The sequence below is a fragment of the Scyliorhinus canicula genome, chromosome 5 (genome assembly GCF_902713615.1).
Source record: "Scyliorhinus canicula chromosome 5, sScyCan1.1, whole genome shotgun sequence".
NCBI classification, from domain to species: domain Eukaryota; kingdom Metazoa; phylum Chordata; class Chondrichthyes; order Carcharhiniformes; family Scyliorhinidae; genus Scyliorhinus; species Scyliorhinus canicula.
Genome location: NC_052150.1, coordinates 119,476,912 through 119,491,397, shown reverse-complemented (window position 1 = coordinate 119,491,397; position 14,486 = coordinate 119,476,912). Strand labels below are relative to the sequence as shown.

At 49.2% G+C, this 14,486-nt stretch overlaps 1 protein-coding gene across 8 annotated transcripts in view; it reads left to right on the top strand.

The window, feature by feature from the left end:
• ppp1r9a (protein phosphatase 1, regulatory subunit 9A) overlaps nt 1-14,486 on the top strand; it is a 401,146-nt gene that overhangs the window by 132,099 nt on the left and 254,561 nt on the right. For all 8 annotated transcript variants that reach the window (XM_038797554.1, XM_038797547.1, XM_038797548.1 and 5 more), the window contains exon 2: nt 7,496-7,628. In XM_038797554.1, the coding sequence (XP_038653482.1) occupies nt 7,496-7,628 (133 nt within the window). The remainder of the gene's footprint in view (nt 1-7,495; nt 7,629-14,486) is intronic.

The following is a 14,486-nucleotide window of genomic DNA, read 5'->3' as shown; positions in this document are numbered from 1 at the left end:
CGTGGGGGCAGCAAGGGAACCCCTCCACCTGCTGCCTGGCAAACGCCATCACCTGGATGTACCTAAACATGTTCCCCGGGGGGAGCCCAAACTCCCCCTCTAACTCCCCCAAGCTCGCAAACCTCCCCTCCACAAACAGGTCCCTCAACCTCCTAACCCCTGCCCTGTGCCAGCCCCGGAATCCGCCATCAATGCTCCCTGGGACGAACCGATGGTTCACCCGTATCGGGGCCTCCATCGAGCCCCCCATTTCTCCTCTGTGCCGTCTCCATTGCCTCCAAATTTTGAGGGTAGCCGCCACCACCGGGCTCGTGGTATACCTCGTTGGAGGGAGCGGTAATGGCGCCGTTACTAGCGCTTCCAGGCTCGTGCCCACACAAGACGCCGCCTCCATCCTCTTCCACGCTGCCCCCTCCTCGCCCATTACCCACTTACGCACCATCGCTGCGTTGGCCGCCCAGTAGTACCCACAGAGGTTGGGCAACGCCAGCTCCCCCCCCCTATCCCTGCCTCGTTCCAGGAACACTCTTCTCACCCTCGGAGTCCCATGCGCCCACACAAATCCCGTGATACTGCTGTTGACCCTCCTGAAAAAGGCCTTTGGGATAAAGGTGGGGAGGCACTGGAACAAGAACAAAAACCTCGGGAGCACCGTCATCTTGACGGACTGCACCCTCCCCGCCAGTGACAGCGGTAACATATCCCACCTCTTAAACTCCTCCTCCATCTGCTCCACCAACCTTGTGAGGTTGAGCTTGTGCAGGGCCCCCCAACTCCCAGCCACCTGGACCCCTAGGTACCTGAAGCTCTTCCCTGCCTGCTTCAGTGGGAGCCTACCAATCCCCTCCTCTTGATCCCCCGGATGCACCACAAATACCTCGCTCTTGCCCAGGTTCAGCTTATACCCCGAGAAACCCCCGAATTCCCCAAGGATCCTCATCACCTCCGGCATCCCCCCCACCGGGTCCGCCACATACAGCAGCAGGTCGTCTGCGTACAGTGACACTCGATGCTCCCCCCCCCCCCCTGCACCATGCCCCTCCAGTTCCCTGACTCCCTCAATGCCATGGCCAGGGGCTCAATTGCCAACGCGAAGAGCAAGGGGGACAGGGGGCACCCCTGTCTCGTCCCCCGATGCAGCCGAAAGTACTCCGACCTCCTCCTATTCGTGGCTACACTTGCCATCGGGGCCTCGTAGAGCAGCCTCACCCACCGTATAAACCCCTCCCCAAACCCAAACCTCTCCAACACCTCCCACAAGTACTCCCACTCCACTCTATCGAAGGCCTTCTCCGCGTCCAACGCCACCACTATCTCCGCCTCCCCTTCCACCGCCGGCATCATAATGACATTGAGGAGTCTTCGCACATTTGTGTTCAGCTGCCTTCCCTTCACAAACCCCGTCTGGTCCTCATGTATGACCCCCGGCACACGATCCTCTATTCTAGTGGCCAGGATCTTTGCCAGCAGCTTAGCGTCGGCGTTCAGCAACGAAATCGGCCTATATGATCCACACTGCAGAGGGTCCTTGTCCCGCTTCAGGATCAAGGAAATTAGCGCCCGCGACATAGTTGGTGGCAAAGTACCCCCCTCCCATGCCTCGTTAAAGGTCCGGACCAACAGGGGGCCCAACAGGTCCAAATACTTTTTATAGAATTCCGCCGGAAACCCGTCCGGCCCCGGCGCCTTACCCGACTGCATGCTCCCTATCCCTTTGACAACCTCCTCCAACTCGATCGGCGCCCCTAGTCCCTCCACCCGCTCCTCTTCCATCCTTGGGAAACGCAACCTGTCCAGGAAGCGCCCCATTCCACCTTCCTCCACCGGGCGCTCAGACCGGTACAGTTCCCCATAAAAGTCCCTGAAGACCCCATTGACCTCTACCCCCCTCCGCACCACCTTCCCGGCACTATCTCTCACTCCCCCCAATCTCCCTGGCCGCGTCTCGCTTCCGGAGCTGGTGCGGCAGCATCCTGCTCGCCTTCTCCCCGTGTTCATACACCGCCCCCTGTGCTTTCCTCCACTGGGCTTCCGCCTTTCTAGTCGTCAGTAGGTCAAATCTGGCCTGAAGGCTACGCCTCTTCCCCCAGCAATCCCTCCTCTGGGGCCTCCGCATATCTCCTATCCACCTGCACCATCTCCCCTATCAGTCTTTCCCTTTCCCTCTGCTCCCCCCTCTCCCTATGGAGATCAATTCCCCCCTCATCACCGCCTTCAATGCCTCCCAGACCGTCCCCACCCGAACCTCCCCGTTATCATTGGCCTGGAGAGATCTCTCAATACACCCCCGGACCCTCCCGGCCACCTCCTCCTCTGCCAGCAGCCCCACCTCCATGCGCCAGAGCGGACGTTGGTCCCTCTCCTCCCCCAGCCCGAGGTCCATCCAGTGCGGGGCATGATCCGAAATGGCAATGGCGGAGTATTCCACTTCCTCCACCCTCGACACCAGCCCCCTGCTCAGGACAAAAAAGTCAATCCTCGAGTAGGCCTTATGTACAGGCCTCAAGCACAGTGTTAAAGTCTCCTCCCATGATCAGGCCCCCCACCTCCAGGTCCGGAATGCGGCCCAGCATACGCTGCATGAACCCCGCGTCGTCCCAATTTGGGGCATAAACATTCACCAACACTACCCGCTCCCCCTGCAGCTTGCCACTCACCATCACGTACCTCCCGCCACTGTCAGCTACCACCTTCAACGCCTCAAACGACACCTTCTTCCCCACCAGGATCGCCACCCCCTTCCTCTTCTCGTCCAGCCCTGAGTGGAATACCTGACCCACCCACCCCTTTCTCAGCCGGACCTGGTCCACCACTCTCAGGTGTGTCTCCTGGAGCATGGCCACATCCGCCTTCAGCCCCTTCAGGTGCGCAACTACTCGGGCCCTCTTGACCGGCCCATTCAGCCCCCTCACATTCCAGGTCATCAGCCGGATCCGAGGGCTCCCTGCCCCCTTCCCCTGCCGGTTAGCCATACCCCCTCCCTTGCCCACCCCCGGCCAGCGTCTCACGCTCTGCCAGTTTCCCACGGCGGCACCTCCCCCCCCCCTCCAGCACCCCCTGCGTCCTCCAGCTCCTTCCTGACCGTTTCAGCAGCAACCCGGTAACCCACCCCCCCCCCCTCCCCTCCCCCCCAGGCTAGGACCCCTCCTAGCCGCGCCCCCCCCCCCCCCCCCCCCCTCTACAGCACCCCCGTGAGCCAGCTATCTTCTGCTGACCCCGGCGGCTCCCGCCCTACTTTCGGCTCCTCCCAACGTGGGACTGCCCCTCCTCCATAGTGCCCATCAACCAAACCACCCTCCCCCGCTCCTGCGCGGGAGAAGAAGACCCCGCCCCCCCCTCTCCCAGCACGGGGACCCCGCAGAAAGCCCGCGCTTTCGCCCTGCCGGGCCCCGCCTCCTCCAGGGCCACTCTCATTGTCAGTCCCCCCCACCAGCTCCCCAAACACCCTGTTTACCCCTCAGTCCAAACCCGTCCACCCAACTCCTGCTAGAAAACCCCATAAAGAAAACACCCGTACGGCATCACCCCACCTACCCTACGGCCACCCCACCTCATACCCTAAACCCCGCAAATACACATACAGTATAAATAAATACAGTATTCTACAGCATCCCCCCTCCGGGGGACCCTCAGTTTGTGTCCAGTTTCTTGGCTTGCACGAAGGCCCACGCCTCCTCCGGGGAATCAAAATAGTGGTGCCGATCCTTGTAGGTGACCCACAGACGCGCCGGTTGCAGCATTCCAAATTTCACCTTCCGACTGTGGAGCACCGCCTTCGTCCGGTTATACCCGGCCCTCCGCCTCGCCACCTCCGCACTCCAGTCCTGGAAGATCCGCACCTCCGTGTTCTCCCATTTGCTGCTCCGCTCCTTCTTGGCCCACCGGAGCACACACTCACGATCCACGAACCGGTGGAACCTCACCAACACCGCCCGCGGCGGCTCGTTCGGCTTGGGCCTCCTAGCCAGAATTCTGTGGGCCTCCTCCAACTCCAGGGGCCCCTGGAAGGACCCAGCCCCCATCAGCGTGTTCAGCATCACCACCACATAGGCCGCTAGGTCCGACCCCTCCAGCCCCTCCGTGAGGCCCAGGATCCGTAAATTCTTCCTCCTCGACCGGTTGTCCAACTCCTCGAACCGTGCCTGCCATTTTTTATGGAGCGCCTCGTGCACCTCCACCTTCCCCACCACGGCCACGACCTCGTCCTCCCTCTCGGCGGCCTGCTGCTGTTGGTTACCTTGATGGACTCCAGCAGCTCCACTTTCATCTCCTGGAAGCAGCGCAACAGAGTCGTCTCGACCCACTTCTTCAACTCTTCAAAACTTTCGCCGGCCGCCATTTTGTCCTTCGGGTCCCGACTTTTCCCGGGTGTTTTCTCCTTCGATTCTCTCCCTGCCCCGCTCCTGGTCTCCACCATAGGACCTCTGGGGCGACTCCTGGCCTCTTCCCACGTTGGGATTCGCCTCACAAGCTCCGTTGGGGGCCTTTAAAAAAGCCCCAAAGTCCGTTTTTTCCGGGAGCCTCCAAACGTGCGGCTCAGCTGATCATTGCCGCTACCGGAAGTCCGCCTTCTCCTTCTCAATGATAGCCCCCTGACTGTGTTGAGCTGAGCAAAAAACCTGGAGAAGTTTATATCCCCTCCATCCCAATGCACACTCTTCAGAACCTTCTCTGCCATCAATGTCTGCTCATGGTAACTTGTGAGAAGTGAATCACTGGGTGTAAACCCGTCTAGTTCTCTTATTTGTGCTGGTGCATGGCTGTATGTTCTGTGACTGTGCACCTCAGAAGGAATAATGTGTTCTGAGGAGTCATTTTCATGTATGCCCTATGACACTTGCTGTACCCTTGAAGGCCTGGAAAGATGAACAAAAGGAGCATGATTTAGTTGTGGCATAGTCACAATCACCATTCTCAGCTTCTCATGGTTTGGTCATTGATTTTAAAAAAAGTATACATATGTGTGTTGGGTATGTTTGTGATTCTGTCACCAGATATGTAAGTTCCTCTTTTCTCCATGACTGGGTGAAAAAAACAACCTTTGATTTCAGATGGCCAGGTATTCACCTAGTGGATGTAGGGTAATGATAGAATCATAGAATTAACAGTGCAGAAGAAGGCCATTCGGCCCATCGAGTCTGCACCACCCCTTGGAAAGAGCATCCTACTTGAGACCACACCTCAAGCCTATCCCCGCAACCCAATAACCCACTAAGGGCAATTTAGCATGGCCAATCCACCTAACCTAATTGGTGCAGGTGTATGGTGCAGGACAAATTAAATTGGGTGTGGGCTTAAACCACAAAATGTAGTTGATTTATTTAGCTATTTCCTACGCTGCATCCCAAACCTGCTTACCTCCTCTTCAAGCACAGCTTCTTCGTGAGAGAAACCCATTGCTGGAGAAAGGTACACCCCACCCAGCAGTAATTCCAATCAACTGCAAATGAAAGTGGATGCTGTCCTTGCCCTATGTGCTGCAACCATTCAATTTCCGTTTGCACATTGTCTCTTTAAATTCAGCTGAGATCACATCATGTGGGTGCCATTATACTTGATGCACAGCTTGGAGGCATGAAATCTAGAAGTTCCAATTAATTGGTTCAATTGAACTGCAATTGAAATTCTGACCCACTGAGCTGAGTTATGGGTTTCACCAATGCAATTCCATCTCAGAAGCTATCTACAGATTAACATTGGGGTCATTGTGTGTGCAAAATCAATTTCAGCCACTTAACAGCAATGTGATCGCCTGGTGTGGTTGACAAGGGAGTTACCCAATTATCTCCATTGTGGCTGAGAATAGTGATGTCAATATATGCAGCTGTAATTAAAGGGGTAAATTTGAAACAGGTTTGCAATCGTAAATATTCATTTAAGTTTTTTAAAAAATGTTGAAAAATTGAATTAAAATGGATTGTGCCTTTTAAGATGGTAGTCATGCAGCTTAGATGTGGCTATGCAAATTTTGATGGGGTTAACTCCGATCCGTAGGTTTGTTAGGAAGCTGGAGAGTTGAGCAGCACAGAAACAAACTTAATATCTCAAACTTAATTTATTCAAATTGTTAGAGGTTCTCAATGTTACTATAGTATGACTGAGGAAACCCACGCAGACATGGGGAGAAAGTGCAAACTCCACACAGATAGTGAACCAAGTGGGAATCGAACCTGGGACCCTGGAGCTGTGAAGCAACTGTGCTAACCACAGTGCTACTGTGCCCCCCCAACGGGAGTGGGATGGAAAGAGCGTTGACGAATTTATCTCAGCAGTGTCATCAAGATGGTTCAAATATTACTGCTAAAGCATCTTGGAACTATCAGAAGGATATATTTGATGCACAACCTAATCTATTTTTAAATAAATTTAGAGTACCAATTCATCTTTTCCAATTCAGGGACAATTTAGCGTGATCAATCCACCTACCCGGCACATCTTTTGGGTTGTGGGGGCGGAACCGACGCAAATACAGGGAGAATGAGCAAACTCCACACGGACAGTTACCCTGAGCTGGGATCGAACCTGGGACCTCGGCGCCGTGAGGCAGCAATGCTAACCACTGCGCCACGGTGCTGCTCTAACATCATTTTTAGTGAATGTATGTACAATCCAAAGTATAGATGTCCCAAAAGAGAAAATCCAAGGTTAAACAAGGAAAATTAGTAATCCTAAATTTCTGTGTGAGATTCAAGATCTCTCTTCTGCCTCCAAGTTGTGCATCAAACATAATAATACCTGCATGACATGATTTCAGCTGAATTCAAAGGAACAACGTACAAATGGAAATTGAAGGTGTTCATGATGTTTGCAGCACATAGAGAAAGAGCAGCATCCAGATTCAATGACACTTTATTGGAATTATTGCTGGGTGCAATGTTGAGCAGGGTGGACATACTTTTGAAAGCTTTTGTTGCATGATCTGGTGGTCAGCAGTGTGTCATCCCTATGCACAGACATCCCCAAGATGGACAGAGATTCTCTAAAATATTAAGTATCCAAAGATTGCCATATGTAACCTCTGTGATGTACAGGTCTGTTAAAAACAGTCATATTTTTCCTTCTTTAAAATGTTTTAGGTGAAGGATGTCAGTACTCACGCAAGCATTTGTACACCTTTTCCAATGAAGTTGCCATTTAGTACTGGGTTACCAATAGTTTTAATCTGTAGGCTCATGTCTACCAAGAACAGGATTGTGCCTGCTCTGAAATATATGTCTCCTCAATCAAGGTTGGATTTGACCTCTGGTCCCAGGTGAAATCCACAATACTTCCTTGTTCAATTTTTTCGTATTGTAAAGAAAATGAAACTTTCAGACTTTAATTCATATGTATATACATATAATATTTTTGCATGTTTTCAGTTCATTGTGCTTCATGTTGGCATTACTACTGTGCAGACCTGCATTACAGTATTATATATTATTGATGGATTGGTTTAGGTTGATCTTAAATTTTTATAAGTGAGTCACTACAGAAATACTATTTGTTTGTACAGGTTTTCCATACATATTCTAATGAAGACTATGATAGGAGAAATGATGACGTAGATCCAGTTGCTGCATCTGCTGAATATGAACTGGAAAAACGAGTCGAGAGACTGGATCTTTTTCCTGTTGAACTTGAGAAAGGTAGGAGTAAGAACATAATAATAACCTTTATTATTGTCACAAGTAGGCTTACATTGACACCGCAATGAAGTTACTATGAAAATCGCCTAGTCACCACATTCCAGCGCCTGTTCGGGTAAACGGAGAAAGAAATCAGAATGTCCAATTCACCTAACAAGCACGTCTTTCGGGACTTGGGGGAGGAAACCGGAGCATCCGGAGGAAACCCACGCAGACATGAGGAGAACATGCAGACTCCGCACAGACAGGCCCAATTGGGAATTGAACCTGGGATCCTGGCCCTGTGAAGCAACAGTGCGAACCACTGTGCTACCATGCCGCCCACCTAGGTTTATGCTGAAATTTCTTGGTTGAGCTTAATTTTAATAGAAAGTGACGAAGGCTAGGTAGCCGCGTAGAGCGAAAGAAAGATGAGGAAAATTCACCACAACCTACAGCACAAGCAATTTATATTTACAAAACACCTTTAAAGCCAAATAATAATGCAAAACAATTCAGCGAGGTGTATCCAAAAAAAAATGGGCGTTGAGCAAATGTATCACATCAAGGGTCAGAAGAAGGTCATTTGGCCCATCAGGTCTGCATTGGCTATCCAAATGAGCCACTCACCCTAGCACCGTTCTTCCACCTTCCCCAATGTAACCTGCATGTTTTGTCCTATCGGATAACAGTCTAATTCCCATTTGAATATTTCAGTTGAACCTGCCTCCATCACACTCTCAGACAGTGCATTCCAAACTGCATAATAAATTGATCCTCATTTAACTTTTTGTTTCTTTTGCCAATTACTTGAAATCTATGCCTTCACATCAATCCTTTCATGAGTGGGAGCGGTTCTCCTTATTTAATCTGTCTCGACCCTTCATGATTTTGAATACCTCTATCAAATTACCTCTCAACCTTCTCAATGAGGAAAACAGTCAGAACCTCTCCAATCTATCCTCATAACTGAAGTTCCTCATCCCTGGAACCATTCTCTTGAATCTTTTCTTCATCCTCTCTAATGTCTTCACATTCTCCCTAAAATGTTGTGCCTAGAACAGGATGCAGTACTCTAGCTGAGGCCGAACCAGTGTCTTATTCAAATTCAACATAATCTACTTGCTCTTCTATTCTATGCCTCTAGTAATAAAACCCAGGATACTGTATGCCTTATTTAAAAAAAGAAGACATTTAATTGAGGCATTTTTATATACACATCAAACACAACCACAAAAAAGCAACCCCCCCCCCCTCTGCTGACATATTAGCTATTTTCAAAGAAGTTGATGAACGGCTGCCATCTCCGGGCAAACCACTCCACAGACCCTCGCAAAGCAAACTTTATCTTCTCCAGCCTGAGGAACTCTGCCAGGCCACTCACCCAAACCCATGGTTTCAGTGGCCCCGGGTCCCGCCACTCCAAAAGATCTGTCTCCAAGCTACCAGGGAGGCAAAGGCCAAGTCGTCGGCCTCTCTTGCTTCCTGGACGCCCGGGTCTTCTGACACTGCAAAAATTGCCACTCTGGGCTCGGGACCACCTTCGACCCCAAAACCTTTGACATAACATTGGCAAACCCCTGCCAGAATCCCCCCAAGTTTTGGACAGGCCCAAAATACGTGGACATGATTCACAGGCCCACCTGTGCACCGCCCACATCTATCCTCCACATCTTCAAAAACCTTGGTCATCCTAGCCACAGTCATGTGTGCCCTGTGAACCACTTTAAGCTGAATAAGGCTAAGCCTAATCCCGCAGCCCAGTCTTCAATTCCCTCCCTAATTCTTCCTCCCACTTACGCTGTCATTGGCGGGATGGATGCAATCGGTGAAGATGACAGTTTTCCCGAGGTTCTTATTTGTGTTCCAGAATCTCCCAATCTTCATTCTAAAGGTGTTTTTAGGAGGGCGAATACATTGATATCGGGGTTTGTTTGGGTGGGTAAAGTCCCGCAGGTGAAGAGGGTGCTGCTGGAGCGGGGCGAGGCGGGGGGGCTCTCTCTCTCTCTCTCTCTCTCTCTCTCTCTCTCCCTCTTCTGCAAGTCCACCCAATACGGCGCATGGTCTGAAACCACATTCGCCGAGTACTCCGAACCGATCACCTCCGCCAACAATGTCCTGTCCATCACTGTATGCCTTATTAACTGCTGCCTCAACCTGTGCTGCCGCTGTCAATGATTTGTGCACATATACACCCAGGTCCCTCTGCTACTCCACCCCCTTTAGAATTGTACCATTTATTTTATATTGCGTTTCCATTTTCTTCATATCAAAATGAATCACCTCACACTTCTACTCGTTGAACTTCATCTGCCACTTATCCATCCATTCTACTAACTTGCCTAATTCATTTGAATTTTTACAGTATCCTTCTCTCTTTCACAATGTTTCCATGTTTTATATCGCCTCCAAACTTTGAAATTATTCCCTGAATGCCAACATAAATAATATATATCAGGGTGGCGCAGTTACACAATGGTTAGCACCATTGCATCACAGAGCCTGAGGCCCAGGTTCGATTCTGACATCCGGTGATTGTGTGGAATTTGCACTTTCTCCCTGTGTCTGCATGGGTTTCCTCCAGGTGCTCTGGTTTCCTCCCACAGTCCAAAGATGTGCAGGTTAGTTGAATTGGCCATGCTAATATTGCCCAAAGGTTAGGTGGGGTCACAGGGATAGGAGCGCGGGATTGGGCCTAGGTAGGGAGCTCTAATTGGAGCAAGGGCTGGTGCAGACTCAAAGGGCCGAATGGCCGCCTTCCGCGCTGTAGGAATTCTATGATTCTTTGAAGATCAGGGCTTCCAACACTGAGCCCTGGGGAACTCCAGTACACAACCTTCTTCCAGCACAAAAATCATCCATTGTCCACTATCTGTTTCCTGTCACTCGGCCAATTCCGTATCCATGTTGCTACTGTCCCTTTTATTCCATAAGCTCTAACTTTCCCCTCAAGTCTGTTGTGCGGCACTGTATCAAAAGCCTTTTCAGAAGTCCACATATACACCACATCAACAGCATTGACCTCATCAACCCTCTTTGGTAACTCTTCAAAACTCGAGTAAGTTAGTTGAATTTGATTTTCCCTTAAGAAAACCTTGCTGGCTTTCCTTAATTAATCCACATTTGTCCATCTGACTCTTAGTTTATCCTGAATTATTGTTTGTCAAAGTTTCTCCACCGCCGATGTTGAACTGACTAGATTGTAGATGCTGGGCTTATTTGTACACCTATTTTTAAGCAAGGGTGCAACATTTGTGATTGTCCAGTCCTCTGGAACTACCGCTGAGTCTGAGGAAGACTGAAAAATTGTGGCCAGAGCCTCCTGCAATTTTCAGTCTCGCTTCCCTCAGTGCGCTTGCCTGCATCTAATCTGGTCCTGATGCCTTATCAACTTTAAAGTACAGATCCGAGACCACTATCTCCTCAATTTCTAAATCCATCTAGTGTTGGATTTATTTCCTCTTTAACCATTGCTCAGGTAACATAATTTTCCTTCGTACAAACGCATACAAACTATCCATTTAGTACCTCAGCTATGCCCTCTGCCTCGATATGTAAATCCCATTTTAGGTCCCACATAGATCCGACTTCTTTTACCATCCATTTATTATGTATCTGCCTGCAGAATACTTTGTGATTCATGATTACGCTGGCTACCAGTCTTTTTTCATACTCCTTCTTTGCTTCTTTTACTTGCTCCTCATTTCTCCTCTGAACCTACTGTATTCAGCTTGATTTCCAATTGTATTTTCTACCTGACACCTCACACAGCACATTGTTTTCCTAAATTCTATCTCCTTTGCCATCCAAGGAAGGAGCCCTGGATCTGTTTGTCCGACCTTTTTCTTTTGAGGGAATATCCTGTGACTGTGTCTGAATAATCTTCTACTGAATATCCAGAACTTTGCATTTTTAATATCTCTTCCTTAAGCAGTTAGGAGTTTTGATGGGTGTCTGGATTATAGGAAATGTCCCACCCGTCACACTCCCCTGAGGGTGATTTGTTTGTTTTTTTACCTTCAACTTAGAATGTGACCGTGCATTTTAAGCAAGTTTCCCGTCTCAGTTCAAATTGCAAATTTCCAATCAGTTAAAAATTTAAAAACCATATTTTCAAAAAAAAGAGATACAGCCTTGTGGCACCTGTTTACTCTGGACTGTTCCTTGTCCTTTTCCATCGTCAGCCTAAAACATATATTTTTAAAAATTAATTTACGGGGTGTGGGCGTCGCTAGTTTCCTCCCTGCCTGACAGAGACATACCTATCAAGGACACGCAGTATTTGTTCCTTGAACAAGCTCCACTTTTCATTTGTGCCTTTCCCTGACAGTTTCTGGTTTCTGTTCCCATTTTATGCTCCCTAATTCTTGCCTAATCGCATCATAATTACCCCTCCCCCAATTATAAACCTTGTCCTGCCGTATGGCCCTAGCAACCGCCCAACTTAAATACAGGTAAAAATAAAACACTTAACCAGCAACCACTGCGTCCCGCGCTATAACAGCAATCAGCTGTTATGGGCCTGCGCAAACAATTTAAATCTGTACTACTTACCCAGCAGTCACTCTGTCCTCACTCTGACAGGACTCAGTTGGAAACCCCCAACGGTAAGTTTTTAAAAATTCACTCACTTTCCCAGCAAGCACTCAGCAACCACTGCGTCCCGCACTATAACAGCAATTCAGGATGTTGCTTCAGTGAAGGAACAGCGATATATTCGCAAGTCCGGGTGGTGAGTGACATGGAGCGGAACCTCCAGGTGGTGCGTTCCCAGGGATCGGCTGCTCTTGTCCTTCTAGATGGTAATGGTCGTGGAGGTGGGTTATTCACTGTAGGATTTCTAGACTTTGACCTGCCCTGGTAGCCACAGTATTAATATGGCTAGTCCAGTTCAGTTTCTGATCAATGATAATCCCCAGAATGTTGGTTGTGGGGGATTCAGCGATGGTAATGCCATTGAATGTCATGGGGCGATGGTTGGATCCTCTTATAGGACATGGCCATTGCCTGGCACTTGTGTGGCGCAAATGTAACTTGCCACTTGATAACTCAAGCCTGGATATTGTCCAGCTCTTGTTGCATTTGGGCATGGACTGCTTCATCATCTGAGGAGTTGTGAATGGTGCTGAACATTGTGCAGTCATGTGCAAACATCCCCACTTTATGATGGAAGGAAGGTCATTGATGAAGCAGCTGAAGATGGTTGGGCCGATGACACTACCCTGAGGAACTCCTGCAGTGATGTCCTGTAGTTGAGATGATTGACCTACAACCACCACAACCATCTTCCTTTGTGCCAGGTATGACTCCAACCAGCAGAGATTCCCATTGACTCCAGTTTAGCTGGGGCGCCATGATGCCATACTCGGTCAAATGCTGCCTTGATGTCAAGGGCAGTAACTCTCACCTCACCTCTGGCATTCAGCTCTTTTGTCCATGTTTGAACCAAGGCTGTATTGAGGTCAGGAGCTGAGTGACTCTGGAGGAACCCAAACTGAGCGTCCGTGAGCAGATTATTGCCAAGTAAGTGCCACTTGACAGCACTGTTGATGACTCCTTCCACTTTGCTGATGATGGAGAGTAGACTGAGAGGGCGGTAATTGGCTGGGTTGGATTTCTCCTGTTTCTTGTGTACAGGACACACCTGGGCAATTTTCCACAATGCCGGGAACAGCATTGGAACAGCTGGAACAGCTTGGCTATGGGCGCAGCAAGTTCTGAAGCGCAAGTCTTCAGTACTATTTCTGAGATATTGTCAGGGCCCATAGCCTTTGCAGTATCCAGTGCCTTCAGCTGTTTCTTACTATCACGTGAAGTTAATCGCATTGCCTAAAGACTGACATCTGTGATGCAGACTTGATGAGCTGAATTGCCTCCTTTTGTACTGTAGCGATTCTATGGATCTCTGAGATTCCCTGGCATTGGCTCCTCTTCCCAGATGAGGGATATGAGGTAGTCCAACCGTGCTGGTCCTGCATCTCAGTCGTGTTTCAAAATTTCGGGAGGCATTCCATCTGCTCCAGAAGATTTTTGTTTTTCAGTTGTCAAATGGCTTTTTCAATTTTGCTGTGGGCTGGAATAGTGCCGATACTGAGCTGGAATGGGGGATTGAGGAATAGAATTAGCAGTGTTTGAGTTGAAGACAGAGTCTCGGTTGAGGTGTCCTTCAAAATGTTCTCTGCAATAAGAACTGACTGCCTTACTGTCCATGATGAGTTCCATTCTAATCTTGGCTCTCAGCAGAGTCCACTCTTGAGTGTTTGGGCCATGACAGATTCTGATGACTGCAGGAAAGATCACAGTGTTCTTCAATCTACTGTCTCCATCACCCTGGCGTCTCAAGTAACGAAGGCAACAAAAACAACGCTGCAAGAAAGTGAACAACAGTGGCCTCAAAGGTCCGAACAAGATGGCCTTCCCAGTCAGCACCTCACCACTGGCCTCTCATTCTCCAGCCACCAAGAGCTCATCTGTCCACCCTGTCTCGTCAATCCTAAAATCCAACATAACAAACTGTAAATTTATCCTTGGCACCTGTACGAAGAAACATTGTGACTAATTTTAGAAAAACAACCAAGAGATGCAGGATCTAATTGAAGGTAAGCCCAAAGCTTTTGGAAATCTCATCTACAATCAACATCCTGTGAGGTTACCATTGATCGCAAACATTTGGATCTGCCATGTATGTGGTATCACCACTAATCTGGTCAGAGACTGGAAACTCTGCTCTGGGTAACTCACTTCCTGATTTCCCCAAATATTTCTTTGTTAATTCATGGGATGTGGGGCATCACCGGCAAAGCCAGCATTTGTTGCCCATCCAAAATTGTCCTTGAACTGAACACTTCAAAATAGTTGAGAATCAACCATATTCCAAGG